The sequence below is a fragment of the Siphateles boraxobius genome, unplaced genomic scaffold (genome assembly GCF_051911475.1).
Source record: "Siphateles boraxobius isolate OS27281-9 unplaced genomic scaffold, OSU_SipBor_1 20, whole genome shotgun sequence".
NCBI classification, from domain to species: domain Eukaryota; kingdom Metazoa; phylum Chordata; class Actinopteri; order Cypriniformes; family Leuciscidae; genus Siphateles; species Siphateles boraxobius.
Window position 1 is genome coordinate 16606748 of NW_027508811.1, and position 18020 is coordinate 16624767.

Here is an 18020-nt window from a genome sequence, read left to right on the forward strand (position 1 = left end):
GTTTGAAGTAGTTGTAGAAACCGAAGAAGTAATAATGTGATGGAGATTAATTAATTATGATTTTGCACATTGAGTTATAAGGTTCACCCAACAGTTTATAATTCACTGCCTTCCTGTGACCTTTCCTCCTTTAAGGTACACATAACAAAACATAAGACGTGTCTTAGAAACACACTCAGTGTGAAAATGTGTGCAAATACCACTTCACTTTAATCATTATAATAATAAAGTTTATTGCAAGATCTAATTTGATAGACATTCGATTTCTACTGTTTTTGGAGGACACTGCCATCTTCAGGTTAAAGATTAGGCATATATGGAGATGGATTTTAATATTGAACTTCATGGAAGTCTTTTAATAAAATCATGGCATTAATTAACAACAGAGTAAGATTGTATAGGTACGAGATCAGATTGGTTTGTTTAAGGCCAATATGAGAATTTCCCCCCTGTTATCTTGCAGTCTTATCTTGACAAATCTAACAAAAAACAACAACAAAAAAACATGCTGATCACAGATGGCATTACCTTTGTGGAAATACCCTTCACTGTCTTTAATAACTTTGGGTCAAATGTTTTAAAAATAAATTGTAATAATATTTCACAACTATTTCACAAATTATCTGATAAATCAATGTTTTGTCTTGGTGAGCATAAGATCCTTTTTTTTATGTATTGTATTTTTAAATTGTAATTTCTTCATGTGATGGCAAAGCTGAATTTTTCAGCATCATTACTCTAGTCTTCAGTGTCACATGATCCTTCATAAATCATTCTAATATTTAGATTTTGGTTCTCAAGGAACATTTCTTATTATTGTAAATGTTGAAAACTGTGCTGCTTAATTGTTTTGTGGAAACTGTGATGCATTTTTTTCAGGATTATTTGATGAATAGAATGCATGGATGCATTAAACATATATATATTATATATATATATATATATATATATATATATATATATATATATATATATATATATATATATATATATATATATATATATATATATATATAGTTTAACGCATTCTTGCTGAATAGAAGCATTAGTTTCTTTCCCAAAACTTTGAATAGAAGTATATATTCATTATTTTCTGTGAATCAAAATCACAAATCATCACACAAAATGCAGTTGCAATATGGTTAAAAGGATTATGCATAATAGCCAGATGTATGCCTGTCACATTGATCTGCTCATTCATATCCTGGCAGGGATTGCAGTATCATTCAGAATCCCACTTCCTGAGTAGCTTGTATAGCTCCACGTTTATTGGCCGGCCAGCATGTTCACATGTCCCACCCCCTTTGTTTGACCGCCCCTGCTACCCTGTACCAGCGAGAGACATCTCCTCCCAACTGCCCGCTAATGCAGCAAATGCTTGCACCTCACCTAACAGGCATAGGTCAGCTGGCTCTCTCGACACAATCGTACCAGCAGAACACCAGCAAAGGGTGAAGGTTTAACAGGGGTAAGTGTGTACTATTTTGCTCAGAATCTCTGAGTGATTCAGTAACATTTAAAGTAGAAGTCAGAGTCTAACCAATATGACAAACCAGAAGATGTTTGATTTCATGTAGTGATTATCTCTAAATGTTATGTGCATTGAAATCATAAGATGTTTTGTCTGTTTAGACTGAATGTTTATACACTTCCTTCCATGTGAGGCGGGACAGTGGTGCAGGAAATCAGAGTCATATGATAGCCAGACAGACCCTGAGAGGAGATCAGCAGTAAACAACTGAGAAATGTTGAGTTTGTGATGTACTGTTGGTCAGCAACTGTATTACAATCAGCTTTTATTTCCTGCAACATTTAAATCAGTTATGAATAAATGACAAAAGGTGTGCTAATAGTTCTGTTAAACATGTACAAGTGATGCTTAATGCTATCCATCCATTGAGAACCAAGTATGTTGTCTGTGTTCAGTTGATCCAGACATGTATTCCCCTCAGAGCCTTCACCGATGGGGCATCACACATAGCGAAAGTATGGAGCGTTTGGCCTACAGTCAAGGTAAGCCTCCAGAGCTTAATATAGCCTACTAAGTTGAAATTTACAAAGTATATAAGTTATAGTTGTTTGGAACTGCAAACCACCACTTTTGCTACTGGCATACTATAGAGTGGTGACACCATAGTCTACGAGGAGAATAATCCTGACTCGGCACTAGTTAGGTCAGCAGGGGTTGTTAGCATTCATTTAAAGCACGATCAGTGTGAACTGTTGGAGTAACACTTGCACTAATAAAAATGAGCCACTTTTTATTAATTATCCTTTGATTCATCCCAGTGACTTGAATATAGAGAGTTAACAAAAAAGAGTTTCTGATGATGGCTTCCTGGCCTATGATGAACATTTTTAAGGTGCGGACACATTTAATGTTGTTTTGGTAAACTTTTGTGGACTAAATCCAGTCATTTCATTAGGAATCCACACGATCACACGTTTTTGCCTTTTTTTAATAATATGAATTCTGACATATGCAGTGTTCCATTTACCTCGGAAGAGGGATGTTGGAGCTGGGAATGATGTCACACTCGAGTTGACCTTACGGTAAACAGGTCGAAAAACTAAGATGGATGCATCCAGGCAAACCTGTTCTTGCTCTTTTGATAATGCAAACACATAATTATTTTGCACATAAAATGTGCAGTATAATGTCCACAAATAGGGGTTAGATACTGTGTGCACCTCTGAGTTTATTGAGACACAGACAAACAGAAGTGATAATAAACAATACTGTTTCACTATGGTTGATGCTCTGAGCAAACATATTAGATTCTAAAGTTGAGGTTGTTGCTTTCTTCCCGAGTTTCAGTCGCAACTCCAACTTATGGGGTGTTCCAATTCAAACGTTTTTACTGGGAACGAGGAATTTCCCACTTCTGAGGACAGATGGAACCCACCATAGCCTACTCTTGTGGTCTGTTTTTCACATATAAAAGTAGGCCTATCGAGGCAGCATGAGTGAAACGAGTAGCCTATCATTTATTTAAATATATGTGTTTTAATCTACTAAGAGACTTAATTCAAGCAATTTTGTTTGGATTTTGTCTTTTAAGATAGGATTGATATCAGTGAGTCAGTGCATGGAAGTGGACGAGAAAAATTCGTTCACACTTAAAGGAACACTCCCCTACATTAAGATAGGTGGGCAAAAGCATTTTTGTCTCAGTGCATGCATTGTCTTAGTTTGGCAGCGCCGACGCTAGCTTAGCTTAGCATAGTGAATGGAATCCTATGTTGTCAGGTAGCATGTCTTGAGTAAAAGTGATAAAAAAATTCTGCGTATTCACAACAAGTACAAATAGCAATTCAGATTAAGAATAGGCGATTTCCTAGGCAGATATTGACTTGGGACTATATTAGGGTGAATCACAGGCGAAGCACTGCTACTTGGGCGCAGTCATATCACGCAGAAGCTGAGATCCCCAAACCTCCGTCTACATACCGGTGTGAATATTAGCTGGCTATTTTTCCGACAGTAGACATAGTGAATGGCAATGGACATGGGGGGTTTTGTGCGAGACGAAGAGGGTGACTTCTCAGACAGTCATGATCCAGAACCATAACTCTACAAACCGAGTTTTCAGAAGAGGAGCTGTGTGCTTTGGGAATAAAACGACAGGAGGAGGAGGTTGCGATCGCTCAACAGCCTGAAGACGTGAGGATGAGAGCCAATTTTTTCACAGGTAACAATAACAGCAAAAATTATTTTCAATCATGTTGTTCATGCTAAACAAGTTGAACTCAACATGAGTTTATAGATGAGGCAATTTGTACCATAGCCTACTCTATACACAGCTTCTCTATCTTACAGCTGAATAAAGACACAGATTCACGTAAGGAAGAGTAATAAAAGACAACTTACAAGTGTACTTTTTTATGCCTGTACTTTGAAAATGGATGGGACGGCCGTATCCTTCAGACGTAGTACCGTCTTTCTGGTCCTATATAGCATTTTTTCAACATAATCCTCTGGTGCAAAACGCTCTTCGCAAACACGATAGGCTACTGGCTAATTTTGTAGTGAGGTGTTGAAGTACAGATATTCAGAGCAGCTAGCCATCGATTTCTCAGTTCCACATTCGGTGGAATTCTGTGAAACATTACATTCGTGTATGTCCTTTGCTCGTTCTCTCAACCTTTTGCAGGTAATTACCATGTTTGCTGTAACTTCTCAAACTAAACACAATCCAAAAGCGAAGATACTCAGTGCAGGTCAGGTCATGCGGTATGTTGACAGAAGTTGGGGGATTTCAAGTGTTGCGTGACTGCGCCATGACTGCGCCAGTGCTTCGCCTGTGATTCACCCTAATATAGTCCCAAGTCAATCTCTGCCTATGAAATCACCTAGTCTTAATCTGAATTGCTATTTGTACTCGTTGTTAATACGCAGGCCACAAGAATTAGGTGTTTATTATTATTATTATTTTATCACTTTTACTCATGACATGCTACCTGACAACATAGGATTCCATTCATTATGCTAAGCTAAGCTAGCATCAGCGCTGCCAAACTAAGAAAATGAATGCACTGAGGCAAAAATGCTTTTGCCCAGCTATCTTAATGTAGGGGAGACGGTGAATAAGCCCTATTTCAAAAAACTGTGGAGTGTTCCTTTAAAAGATTTGTTTAAAAACATATAGGCCTATTCATTCACGAATGTGAAGGGACCCCTCCAGTGAATATTCATAATTTTCCAGGACAATGTTACATACAAGCGGTAGAGGGTAGTATATCCATACTCTTCCACTAAATTACGTCTTTTTTATGTTATGACACCACCCCTTTGCTGCAGACGGGTCGTGCAGGAGTGCTCGGGTGTAAACAAATCTACAATATAGCCATTTGTTCTCAAAAGATATGATGACCATATGAATGGAAAACATACGTCGCTTTTGGGGCGTTGACAAGGAACATCACATGGGAAATCGCTTGAATTTCGTCGTTAACTGTTTATCAATGCCGCTCAACATATCACCGCCGTGGTTATGTGAAGCATTATCCTAAACTGTATGATATTCACTTTAACGATGGCGACACCTGCAGAACAGGACCTTGTGTTGGCGGAAGCAGAGAGCAACAAAGAGAGGGGGCAAGTGTTCGGTATCCTCAGATTGCAGGAGGATAAAGCAGCCGGTGAGAAAGCGAGCAGCGCTGCCATGAAATCTGGAGACGGGAGATGGCAGGCGCCCATATTCGCTTTAGCCAGAAAAGCGTCAGAAACCTTCTCGGGTGGCATTCACGCCCTGCCCAAAGTGATAGAGGCTAAAACATCGCCTTTTTCAGAAGAATGGGGTGCCAAGGGTAGGTTATAGATGACATTAAAGCCCGTGTTGTTCAGACGTAGCCTATAGGTGTATGGCAAGCCATACAAACATTTATTGCTGAAAACTAAATCCAAGACAAAAAAAACTTTAGAAATGTTTTTTTGTTTTATTTCTAGTGCTATAATTAATTTTTGTTCAGGTAAATATACTATCATTAAAAATACAGAAAAAAATATTTTAAAAAGTAAAGATTCTGAAAGTATTGAAAGAGATATTAATTTAATAAAGCTTTACAGAAGTAACAAAAAATATATTTTATTAGGCTATATGATATGAGTAATATGTAATGTCATATTTTTAAATGTGAGGGTTTCATTATATGGTGATTATCTCTGGTAAGATGCACACCCAACTTAATATATAATATTTATTATCTGAATCATCGTCAACGAATGGAAATGTCAGCCAGCTATTTATCATGTTAGCCAAAACAGCAGATAGTATGGTATTTTTGTCCAAAATACCATACTTTTACACATTCTTCCATTATTGCTAACCTGTTGCTTTACCTTGAACAAAACTGAGCTTCTTTTCCTCACAATTGCGAGCTTACACCGCAATTGCGTGATATAAATTCACAATTGCGTGTTATAAAGTCAGAATTGTGAGATATAAACTCACAATTCTGAGAAAAAAAGTAACTTTTTTCCTTAGAATGGGACTTTTCACAATTCTGAAAAAATATGTAATTATTACGAGATATATAGTCAGAATTGTGTTATAAAGTCACAATTGCGTGATATAAAGTCGCAATTGTGAGAAAATAAGGCAGAATTGAGTGTTTAAATCTCACAATTCTGACTTTATAACACACAATTGCGAGTTTATATCATGCAATTCTGACTTTGTAACACGCAATTTCGACTTTATATCATGCAATTCTGACTTTGTAACACGCAATTTCGACTTTATATCATGCAATTCTGACTTTATATCTCGAAATTATGAGAATTGCGAGATGTATACTCGCAATTGTGTGATTAAAAAGTCACAATTATCTTTTTAAATGTTTTATTCTGTGGCAGAAACAAGCTTCCATATCATTGACCGTTATGCCCCGTCTCGCAGCTTTTTCAACATGTCACACTCGAGACCCAGCCTTCTTCTCCATTCATTAGCATTGCGGCTCTGCATTTTTGGATACTATAATGCATGTCTTGTGTTTTTAAAAGCAAAAACACGTTCTGTTTGATCATACCTTTATGCCTGTCACTCAAACGTCAATTTTTTTTTGTCAAATTGAACAGATAGTGAAACTAAAGCGCTTCTCCTCATTCAGGCGGATGCAACGGCACGGCATTTAAAGATAATTTCCGATGACTGACATCACAGAATTTACCGGTATTTTGGAGCTGATGTGTGAATGGTCTCTTACCGGTGAAAAGCCAGAACGTTGCTGCTTGTGTGAACAGCATTTGTGTATATACCAATAAAGTCATTCTAGTAGTTTTATGGTAGTTTACCAGGATTGGTGTGTGAAAGGGGCTAATCATTTTATAGATTCCCATTTCCTACATAAATCTACAACATTTTAAAAAGCATTAAATATTAGATTTTTTTTCTCTTTACACAATCTCGTCAGTGATAAGCCAGATTTCCACATGCATAGTCAAACAAAAATAGATAATAGTTATTTTTAAGGACAGCTAAAATGGCTTGCCATACATCATTTTCCGAATGATGTCATGATGGCATGATGTCATAAAGAGTGCCTTGTTGTTTTGTATTCATTTGTGCATAATACATCTAGGTGTTTTATAACTACTAATCACCAGGTCATTCATACAGTTGATGTGCAGAATGTTTTTATTTTGTTTATTTTTTTGTGAGATAGGCATGTCAGTCAAATCAGTATGCTGTTGATTTGTCATGATTGGTTCATGATAGTGAATGGAATAACTAATAATAATAATTATTATAATTATAAGAGGTTATTAAACAGAGGATACATTATTTAAATTATATAATATTATTTAAGTTATCTACCCCAGAAGTCTGATGGAATAAAGCTTCATTCTCTTAGACCAAATAAAGTGGCAATGGGAACAACAACATAAGTGGGAAGTAGATTACCAGTGCCAGTATGCTTGGTAGACAGAGCCTGTCTGAATATGTTTGCATAACAATTATTGATTAGCCTGATGGTTAAAAACAGGGTCCAATGTATCACAAAATCAAAACTGGTATAAATCAAAACTGATAAGGATACGACTTGCATTCATTTCTGCAGTAAACATAAAACATAAAAAGTCCTGCTTATTAACAGTGCTGCTGTTAAGGTCTGGTGAATGACAGTGCAGTCAAAACCAGCTAAAGCTCTTTAAGGGTTTGTTAAAATTTAAACTCAACAATTCAAAGTGTGGTCACATGTTAGTCCTAAGAAAACAGCCAGAGGTTGAAGTGCTGTGATGAGTTTAGTGTGACTGTTGTTTTTTGTTTTAAATGTTCTTGAACCACAAGAACTTGATTTTGGCTGTAATTATGACATTTTTGGTATGATGTATATATTTGTCTGTGGGCTGTGTCTTCTAGCCTTACGAGATCCTATGGCAATGGAACGAGCAAACTTGCTTAATATGGCTAAGCTTAGCATCAAGGGCCTGATCGAGTCGGCTCTGAGCTTTGGACGAACTCTGGACTCTGACTATCCGCCTCTACAACAGTTCTTTGTTGTCATGGAGCACTGCCTGAAGCACGGTCTCAAAGGTATGTTCCACCATCATCAGACATCAGCCAGGCACAGAGAACCATCTGTTAACCAATTATCATTGAACGTTCTTATGTGCTTGCTTGTTGGTAGGATAGCTGATGTAGTTAAAGGTGCTCAAAGCGATGTCACACGTTTTTTAGGCCAAAACATTTTTTGTCACATACAACAAACATCTCCTCACTATCCGCTAGCTGCCTGTCCCCTGAACACACTGTAAAAAAAAGCACGGTCTCTGCAGACCCCCTAGGCTTCACAAACGGCAACAAAACAAAAGTGGGCTTACCCGCACCACGAAACATAACAAACTGTTCAAGCTAATAACCGATAAGAAGGGTTTGGGGGTGGGATTTGGGGGGTTAGTGCGCGGATGAGGAGGAGGGAGGGTCTAGCTAGCCTTCATTTTGTTTGACAATACTTTAAAATTCAACAAGAAGTGATGTCACCCGACATCGCTTAGAGCACCTTTAAATATTCTCTGTTATCAATATCTCTTATATATTTCCATAGGCTAGGCCTATGTTAGTGTTATTCTTAGGGACTAGACAGATAGCAGCTACTGTTATGCCTTGTGACTTTATAATAGGAAAAGAAAATGAGGAAATGCTTTTTTTACTCATTCCCAGCTGTCAGATGATCTTGTCCAGTGAACCAGTTCTGCCACAAAATTTAAATACTGTTTTGAATGGTGTTTCATCAAAATCTTTGCATGCTCTGTATGCCAGATCATAGCCCTGAGTGGTTTAACAAACACGTTGGTCTCTATCTCCCAGTGAAGAAATCGTTTCTTGGTTACAACAAGTCGTTGTGGGGGCCTCTGGAGATGGTTGAGAAGCTTTGCCCAGAAGCAGGCGAAATCGCAGCCAGTGTACGGGACCTTCCTGGCCTCAAGTATGTGTAGAACTAAATATAATTTTCGGTATTACAGTTACATTGCAGTTTTAATTTTTGTATGTTAATCATCCAGGCCAGCACTCTTAAAGTTTATAAATATATGCATTGAGTGAAGCCTGCTCCTATCCTCATTTAGTTTTAATTTTGTCTAAATGAATCTTTCAAAGACTCTAAGACAAAAGCAGATTCACTATCAGTCAAGTCCACTATATTATAAATATACACATGCTTTCTCACACTCATTCTCCAGTACACTAAGAGGTGCCTTTCAAAATAGGGAAGTGCTAATTTCAGTTATAGTTCCTTGATAAAACTGAAACTTGCAACTGCAAGTTTAGTCTATTTCCAGAGTCATGCATATCACTGTCTCTCTGTCTGTCTATCTATCCTGAAAATGGTTGTATGTGTCTGTTAGGACACCACTGGGCAGAGCCAGAGCATGGCTGAGACTGGCACTGATGCAGAAGAAATTGGCAGATTACCTCCGTCTCCTCATCACCAGGAAAGATATACTTAGGTTAGTTTTTTTCCTTTCAATACCCTTAATTCCTTCTTTCTTCCTTTGTCACAATAGTTGTGGGGGAGAATTGGTGATTAGAGAAGTGATAAGATGCCTGAGACAAACGAGACTTGTGTTTCCTTCTCAGGGTATCAGAGTTTAGTTAGCTGAGCTCGCTAGAAGGTGTGCGTCACGTGTCGCTGTCTAATAAAAGCACTTCTGCTGCTGCTGACTGAGATTTAAATTTATACACTACCATTCAAAAGTGTGTGGTCATTAAGATGTTTTCATATTTATGGATTCATTTGATCAGAAATACAGTAAAAAGAGTAATACTGTGAAATATTATTACTTTTTAATATATCTGGTTTCTAATTTAATATATATTAAAATGTAAATTCTTCCTGTGATGGCAAAGCTGAATTTTCAACAACATTACCCCAGTCTTCAGTGTCACATGATGCTTCAGAAATCATTCTAATATGATGATTTGCAACTCAAGAAACATTTCTTATTATTATAAATGTTGAAAACAGTAGTGCTGCTTAGTATTTTTGTGGATTCAACAGAACAGCATTTATTTGAGATGAAAACTTTTGTAACATTGCAAAAAATGTCGCAGTTAGTCAATTCTAAGCATCCTTGCTAAATAAAAGTATTAATATATATATATAATTGAAGCTAAACGCAAACATTTATGGTTGCAAGCCATTAAACATACAGACTGGATTGATGAAACCTGCTGCAACGAATAATATGTCACAATTCTGAAAAAAAAAGTCAGAATTGCAGGATATAAATTTGTTATTCTGAGGAAAAAAAGGCAGAATATCAGTTATTCTCACTTATTCAGAATCACGTATTCTCCTGAGAATTGTGAAATATAAACTCGGAATTGTGGGGGGAAAAAGTCAGAACGATGACATATGAACTCGAAATTATTACCTTTTTTACTCTTTTGTTCCGTGGCTTCCATAGACTGCCACTACAGAACTGAACTGTCATTTTCTGCCACCCGGTAGGCTCCACCCACAAAATACGTCATCACTGTTTGCAAACACCTGAATAGTCTATTAAAAGACAAGAATAAATATTACTTTTGCGCATTCTGTCAGAACTAAAATAATGGAACACAGTTAAATGTCATCGTAATATCAAATGTAATATCATTGTGCGTCATAGGAACACAACAAATTCAACATAATGCAATTTTTACAATGGAAAAACAACACATGATCAATATGATGCAAAGAAATTTATGTTTTAATAGACCGTGTGGATTCTTCAGAGGTTTGTTTTCAGATTATGCCACAATTAAGCTCCATAGAAAATTGTAGTTAAAATTGTAATAGAAAATGGTCTTTATTTTTGTCTTGACACACCAATGATAAATGTCAATACGTTTGTGTGTGTGTGTTCAGTGAGTTCTATGAGAACTCAGCAGTGATGCTGGAGGAGGAGGGAGCCGTCATCGTTGGTCTCCTGGTGGGACTTAACGTCATAGATGCCAACTTATGTGTGAAGGGCGAGGACCTCGATACACAAGTATGAACATTGTATATTGGATATTTTTAATAACCTGCCGTCTGGCTTCTGTTTGAGAAATAATAATGCCTTGTATTGGAATCCCCAGGTTGGTGTAATAGACTTCTCCATGTACTTAAAGAATGACATCGATGACTATAGAAGTGAAGAAAGGTAAAAAAAGTATACTTGGTAGACAACATACTTTAATGTGAAGGGACATTTAAGTTGAATAAAATTTTTATTAATTTATTACATGAAATCATTATAATAACCTTGATGTATTATTCAGAATGAATAACCATCATAAATATGTTCTGAATAGAAATGGACAAATTGCTGCTATTTTGGATCAGAAGAATTATGTCGAAGAATTAAATAGGCAGCTGAAGTAAGTTCATGCTCTTCCTTAAGCATTTGTTATATACTGTATTGAAGATGAGTAATTATTAATTTTCAAATAGATTAAGTTTATCTACAACTTTTGTCTTTTAAGTTCTACAGTTCAAGGCTTACAGGGACGCGTGGAGTCGTTAGAAAAATCCAACTCCAAACTCATCGAAGAGGTACTGTTGGATTTCAGAAAAATAAGTCTGATATGTGGAATAGAAATACTCAGTACTAACTCTTTTTTAATTACAGTTGGCAATAGCAAAAAACAACATAATTAAACTACAAGAAGAGAACCACCAACTCAGAACAGAAAATTCTGTAATTCTTATGAAAGCACAACAGCGTCTTGAGGTATTGTTATATGTTTGTATTATACATATTCTATACAGTGGGCATTAAGAGAGGCAGATAGTAGTTAATGTGCACAAACATTTTGTAATATTTAAATTCATATAAACTTTATAGTATGTGTCCCTGAAAAATATCATTCAGTTTTTATGATCCCCAAAATCACCCCATATTATTTAGACAATTATAAATGTGTATAAATCTGGAAAATATTTAGTTTTTTTCTAAGTATACAGGTATTTCATGACAACCCCAATATACCCCCCCCCCCCACACACCTTTTCAACACTTTTTGCCTTCTAAAAACATGATGATTATTGTAGAATTTCACAATCAATGTGCAAGCCATACACTATACTCTCTATTCAGCTTGCAGAAGGAGATTTGAACTGTGAGCTGGATACATACAAGCAGTCAAGGCAGGGCCTGGATGAAATGTACAACGAGGCAAGACGTCAGCTCAAAGAAGAATGTCAGCTCAGACAGGTTTGTGTTTATATAAAAATGTACCTGCTGTTTAGATTGTGCGGTGGCACTTGGAAGAGGTCGTCAAACCTGTTTTTGAATGTATCTTCGCTTCAAGGATGTGGAGAACGAGCTGGTTGTGCAGGTGAGCATGAAGCAGGAGATGGAGATGGCCATGAAACTGTTGGAAAAGGACATTCATGAAAAACAAGACACTCTGATTGGACTTCGGCACCAGTTAGATGAAGTTAAAGCCATCAATGTGGAGATGTACCAAAAAATGCAGGTAAAACATAATTAGGGCCCGAGCACCAATGGTGTGAGGATCCTCTTGGAATTGCTTTGTTTATTTATTAAGTGTTTCTTCACAATTTGTGGTTAAAATATGTTGTAATCAAGCTATTTATAACAATCGACAGTCTTCAGATGACGGCATGAGACAAAAAAATGACATGATCGCACGGTTGGAGGAGAAGACCAATCAAATAACGGCAACCATGAAACAACTAGAGCAAAGGTAAGAAGCGGTTCCTGATTTATTTTCGATCATGTCGAGCATAACGTTTAGTCTTCGTATTCCTGAAGTGCATTAAGAGCATTTTTAATCATTTTTGAGTGTTTCAAGGGTTTAAATAGCCTGATTTCTGACCTTTATTAATACAATGTATATAACGAATTTTATTCTAAAACATTTGTGGTCAGTTCAAAGTTTAAGGAATCTTTTGTTTCAGTTCAATTCAAATGAAGGTTTTTATTTGCAGATAACAGAATATACACTACCGTTCAGAAGTTTGGGGTCTGTAAGATTGTTTTTTTTAAGAAATGACCACTTTTATTTAGCAAGGACACATTCAATTGATCAAAAGTGACAGTAAAAGCATTTATGATGTTGCAAAAGGTTTCTATTTCAAATAAATGCTGTTCTTTTCAAACTTGATCCTGAAAAAAACACCAAGAATGATTTCATGCAACGCTGAAGACTGGCGTAATGGCTGCTGAAAATTCAGCTTTGCCATCACAGGAATAAATTAAATTTTAAAATCTATTAAAAATAAAAAGCAGTTATTTTATATTGTTATACATTGATACAGTTATTTATTTATATTTATATATTATTTCACATTATTTTAACTGTTTCTGATTTTTTTTTAATGCAGCCTTGGTGAGCAGAAGAGACCATTTATAAAGTATTATTTCTAAAAATTGTACAGACACCAAACGTTTGAACAGTAGCTTACCAGTGTAAATGCATTTCAGGATATGATATCTGCTTTTACAGATGAAATCAAATTAGTGTGCATTGATGGTGTCAGAACCATCAGTGCTTTTGTTTCATCAGTGAAACTGTTTTTCTGAGTGTCTTGATACCTGATAGCATCCAAAGGACTTTGCATGCTTGATTTGACTTGAAGGCTCATTGAATGGCTTTCTCTCATCTAACCGCTCATCCTTTAGCATTTGTGTTATTTGGTGATGTGGTGCTGTCATGTCCACTTCTCTGTTCACATAAATCATCCTTCCCTTTCTTCTCCGTTGATTTATCGCCATCGTATTTCTGATGTTTTATGACTGCACTGCTTAACAGGTTTTCAAAGCTTTGAGATGAATTTGAAATTCACTGATATTTACATCCTCTTTCCCTTTTTGTTCCCCTTTTCATTTCTTTTTTCCTCATCTTCCCCCTTCCTCTAATTCCATGTTTTCCCTCTATCAACGAATAGCGACAAAGACCTACTCAGCCAGACAAGAACTCTTGCTATGTCGTTTGTAAAATGCGCTAGCACAGATACCGAGCACCAATACAAACTTGTCAAAGATATTTCCTTCTGATATTAAGATTAATTCACTCTTTGTTACTAAACACTAGTTATGTGGCGATATGCAGTGTTCTTAAAAAGTGACGAGTTGATTGTTTTCACTAGCCTGTTTTTAAGTTTTATTCGATGATGGTTACTGTTTTCCACATACTATTTAGTGAGCAAATTTTTCTTGTGGTTCTATAGCATAATTATTTACCTGTAACATTTAACAGTCAAAGAAACCACTAATATGACATGGCATCACATTCTTCAATAAATTTGATGTTTTCAACTACTCGTACTTGTTTACTTGGTGAATTATTTATAAAAAAAAAGTTAAAAATCGAAAGTAAACTCCACCCGTATGAAATTTCAAACTCATTTCAGCTTTCTGGCTTTTCCCGCAGCACAACATTTCTGTCATCTGGCTCTGTTTTTGTTCTCGCTCTGTCTTGGCTGTTGAATTATGGCCATCTTTTTTTTTGTATCCCATATGTTCCAATACATCCCCGTCCATTCCATTACATTCAGAGCCCTAGTTTTACCCAGTTGGTTTGAATTACACCAGATTGCAGGATGCCGAGAGGGAACGCGCCAGTGCCGAAGACGGGGTTCGCAAATTCAAGCAGGACTTCACGAACAAAGCTGACAGTCTCCAAAAGCAGATAGTCCAGAGAGAGAAGCAAATGTAAGTTTTGCAATGCGGCTCATTTTGAATTAGAATTAATCAGTGTGTCTCATTTATTTAGATGCTGAGGTGCAAAATAGTATGATTTTAGTTGACACTTTCTGTTTAGGTTGCAGCTGGAAACAGACTTGAAAATAGAGAGGGATTGGCGGCAGACGTTACAGAATGAATTAGAAAGAGAACGAGGGACTATCACCCAACTCGCTGCTGAAGCACAGCAAATCAGCGGACTCAAAAAAGTAAAATGAATTGCTCAATTATGCCGAGATAAATCTAATAACCATTAAAGGGTTGGTTTTTAAATTTTTAAATCTGTCATCATTTACTGACCCTCAAGTTGTTTCAAACCTGTAAGAGTTTTTCTTCTTAAATATGGTTACCCATAATCTTCATCATATCTTCTTTTGTGTTCAGCAGAAGAAAGAAAATCATACAGGTTTGAAAAAACTTGTGGGTGAGTAAATGATGACAGAATCTTCATTTTTGAATGAACTTTCCCTGTAAGTCCACAGTAAATATGTATGAGGACTAAGGTGCTTGTATCATTTAATATGCTTCTTTGTGGCTCTTTTTGTTTGACTATGCCTGTCTTGGGCTCTGATGTATCTTCATGTCCTTTCAGGAGTTTCACAGGTTGCAGGATGAAAACACCCAGCTGAAGGGAATTTGTGAGGAGCAGGAACATGCGCTGGAAGAACTGGGCTGCAAACTCAGCGAGTATGTACGATTTAAACGTCAGTGCCATTTGGGAGCCTTCAAACAATGGTATTATTTTACTGATGCACACATTTTTCTTGTTCAGGTCAAAGTTGAAAATTGAAGACATAAAAGAAGCCAACAAAGCTCTTCAGGTTTGCGTTGAATCATTGTTTCAGATAAAACAAATAAAATGTTTTTATGCACATGTGCCATGCTATATATCAAAGTAATCTGAAACCACCACCGTGCTTCTTTTGTAAGAGAATTATCAAAGTTTAATCAGTCCATTTGTCCCACATGTTCATATTAATAAACAAATTATTTCAGGGTGGACAGGTCTGGCTGAAGGACAAAGATGCTACGCATTGCAAGCTTTGTGAGAAGGAATTTTCAATCTCCAGAAGAAAGGTCTGAATCAAACTCCAGTTCTGTAAAACACAACAGCTTGCTGTCAGTTCTCACACATCCACACTAATTCAACTGCTCTAAATAAAGAAATGTACTGGCACAAAGACGATATTGGATTTACGCACTTGAAAACATTTCCAGATGAAGATTAGATGACACTTGAATGAAAGACTTTGCAAAAGAGTTGGCAAGGCTTGATGTCGTCATGAAATGAAAAATCTTTTTTTTTTTTAAATGCATGTTATAGATCTTATTGTGAATGATTCATAAGTTTGTTTCATTCTTTTTATTTTTTGACCTCGTAATCTGTAATCAAAATGTCTTAACTTGGGCTAGCTTCACACTGTCAGTCCTCTTTAAAGTTGGGTTGATTCTGACTCCTTTTATTGTTCATCAGCTGAAAAAATTGTTCTGCAAGTGCCAATATCGTAATCGTTATTAGTGTTGTCAAAAGTACCGACTTTGGTATCAAGTTGGAACTGAAATTTAAAAACATGTGACCATACCAGCAGATCCGTCATCTATATCAGTGGATATATTATGGATCCATTGATAGACACCTGCTTTCAAACACTCCCATATGTATCTGTGTAAACCCTCTGTGAAGAAATGTTTTTGAAGCGTTGGAGCCAATTACTGACATATATGTTCAGTGCGTGAACACAATGGCCAATCAGAGGTGTTTAAGAATCCTTTCAACAGCGCTCAAAATGGGGGAAATGCTGGTATTGTCACATTTTTTTAATTTCTGTACCATTAGTTTCAGTTCATTATCTTTATCTTCTTATCTGCAATTCCATCATAGGGGGTTTTTAACTCGGAGCTCAAGCTGAGCATCGGGTTTGAGCCTCCTCCAAGGATAGCAAGCCAAGTTAGGTTAGCGTACTATTAACCTTTAAGGCTGAACGGGCAGGCGAACTAGTGAATCGTTTTGGTTGTAGTGTGGACTTTCCTATTCTCATAGAATTTATGATTATCAAAGCTTTAGCACTATATGTATAGTCCTTGGTGTGATTGCCTTGACTCTGAAAACTTATGCATTATGTATTTTCTTCTTCCATGAAAAACAACTAAAAAGTAATTCCCAGAGCAACTTTTGAACGAATCCCAGTTTATTATTTGTGAAGATTCATTTTGAATCTGATCCCCCAAAAAAAGAAAGACTACTGACCCTTTTAATTGAAAGCCCTCATGATCTCTTGTTTGTCTTTGAACAGCATCACTGCAGGAACTGTGGGGAGATCTTCTGCAATGCCTGCTCAGATAATGAGCTGCCGCTCCCCGCTTCACCTAAACCCGTGAGAGTCTGCGACACCTGCCACGCTCTGCTCCTCCAGCGCTGCTCCTCCAATGCAACATAAGATAGAAATGACAGCACATCGCCTAAAGGGCCAAAATCAGCTTTAAATCGGACACTACACTGTCCCGCATCGTCAAAGTGACCAAAATGGATACACCCGTTTCTCTGTTTGAAGTTTACATTTCACATAGGAAAAAGCCTTTTGACACAGAGCAAACTTAATGGCACTTGTGCAGATGGCCAAATGCAGTGTTTGTGTGCAATGAAAGAAACGAGTTTACAAATGGATTACTGACTCTAAATCCCTCCATCTGGGCTGCAAGTAGACTTATTTAGATTATTTATATTAGTATAACACTCCCATGCATTTTAAATATACTTTTGATATATGAAGGGTGAACAGGTTTCATTCCTCACGAGTCAAAAGTAAGCAAATGCAGTTATTTGAACTGGATGTCATTTCTCGAGCATTTCAAATTCAGTTGAAAGAACCTTACATTCATGTGTGCCTGTATAACAAGCCAAACTGATAAACAGGGATTTGACACATTTTCCTGAATCTTGATGGGCAAAAAATGTGTGTATACAAGTAAAAATGTTGTCAGTGCCACTCAAGCATGACTGAGATAGATTCACGTCAAATAGCACAGAAATTATGTTCTGAATTTGGTGTTCAGGTTTCTTGTCTGCAATTTTGTATTATTTCACAATTGCAGATTTTCCTTGGTACAGAACTCGGAAACTACTCACTTTGAGTATTTGTGCTATCTTTTGTCAAAAAAAATACAACTGTTAACTTAAATGTGAGATTTATGTATGAAACTACATATGCCTTAAACCACTAAAGTTGATTTTAATTCCACTTCTTGTGAGATGGATCTTATAGTTCCTTAATATTTAGGTGCTGAGAGGTACATACTGTACACATTACAATTCAATCTGGGGTCAGTACGATTTTTTTCT

The 18020-nt window shown here is 36.6% G+C and overlaps 1 protein-coding gene across 4 annotated transcripts; it reads left to right on the plus strand.

Moving 5' to 3' along the window:
- The first annotated feature begins 1321 nt into the window (after positions 1 to 1321).
- rufy2 (RUN and FYVE domain containing 2) lies at positions 1322 to 17919 on the plus strand. Of its 4 annotated transcripts, XM_077237151.1 has the most exons (19): positions 1323 to 1468; positions 1927 to 2013; positions 7866 to 8039; positions 8814 to 8931; positions 9350 to 9451; positions 10855 to 10978; positions 11067 to 11131; positions 11283 to 11348; positions 11454 to 11523; positions 11600 to 11701; positions 12068 to 12184; positions 12282 to 12449; positions 12583 to 12680; positions 14531 to 14650; positions 14760 to 14889; positions 15273 to 15367; positions 15453 to 15501; positions 15677 to 15757; positions 16975 to 17919. In XM_077237151.1, exons 2-19 carry the CDS (start codon positions 1938 to 1940, stop codon positions 17116 to 17118), a joined length of 1899 nt encoding a protein of 632 aa, XP_077093266.1. In that variant the 5' UTR covers positions 1323 to 1468; positions 1927 to 1937; the 3' UTR covers positions 17119 to 17919. The 4 variants fall into 4 exon arrangements, with proteins under 4 accessions (XP_077093268.1, XP_077093266.1, XP_077093265.1 ...); XM_077237150.1 differs by lacking the exons at positions 1323 to 1468; positions 1927 to 2013 and adding an exon at positions 4765 to 5310; XM_077237153.1 differs by lacking the exons at positions 14531 to 14650; positions 14760 to 14889; positions 15273 to 15367; ... (1 more) ...; positions 15677 to 15757; positions 16975 to 17919 and adding an exon at positions 13885 to 14257 and having other exon boundaries at positions 1322 to 1468.
- Positions 17920 to 18020: the final 101 nt, after the last annotated feature.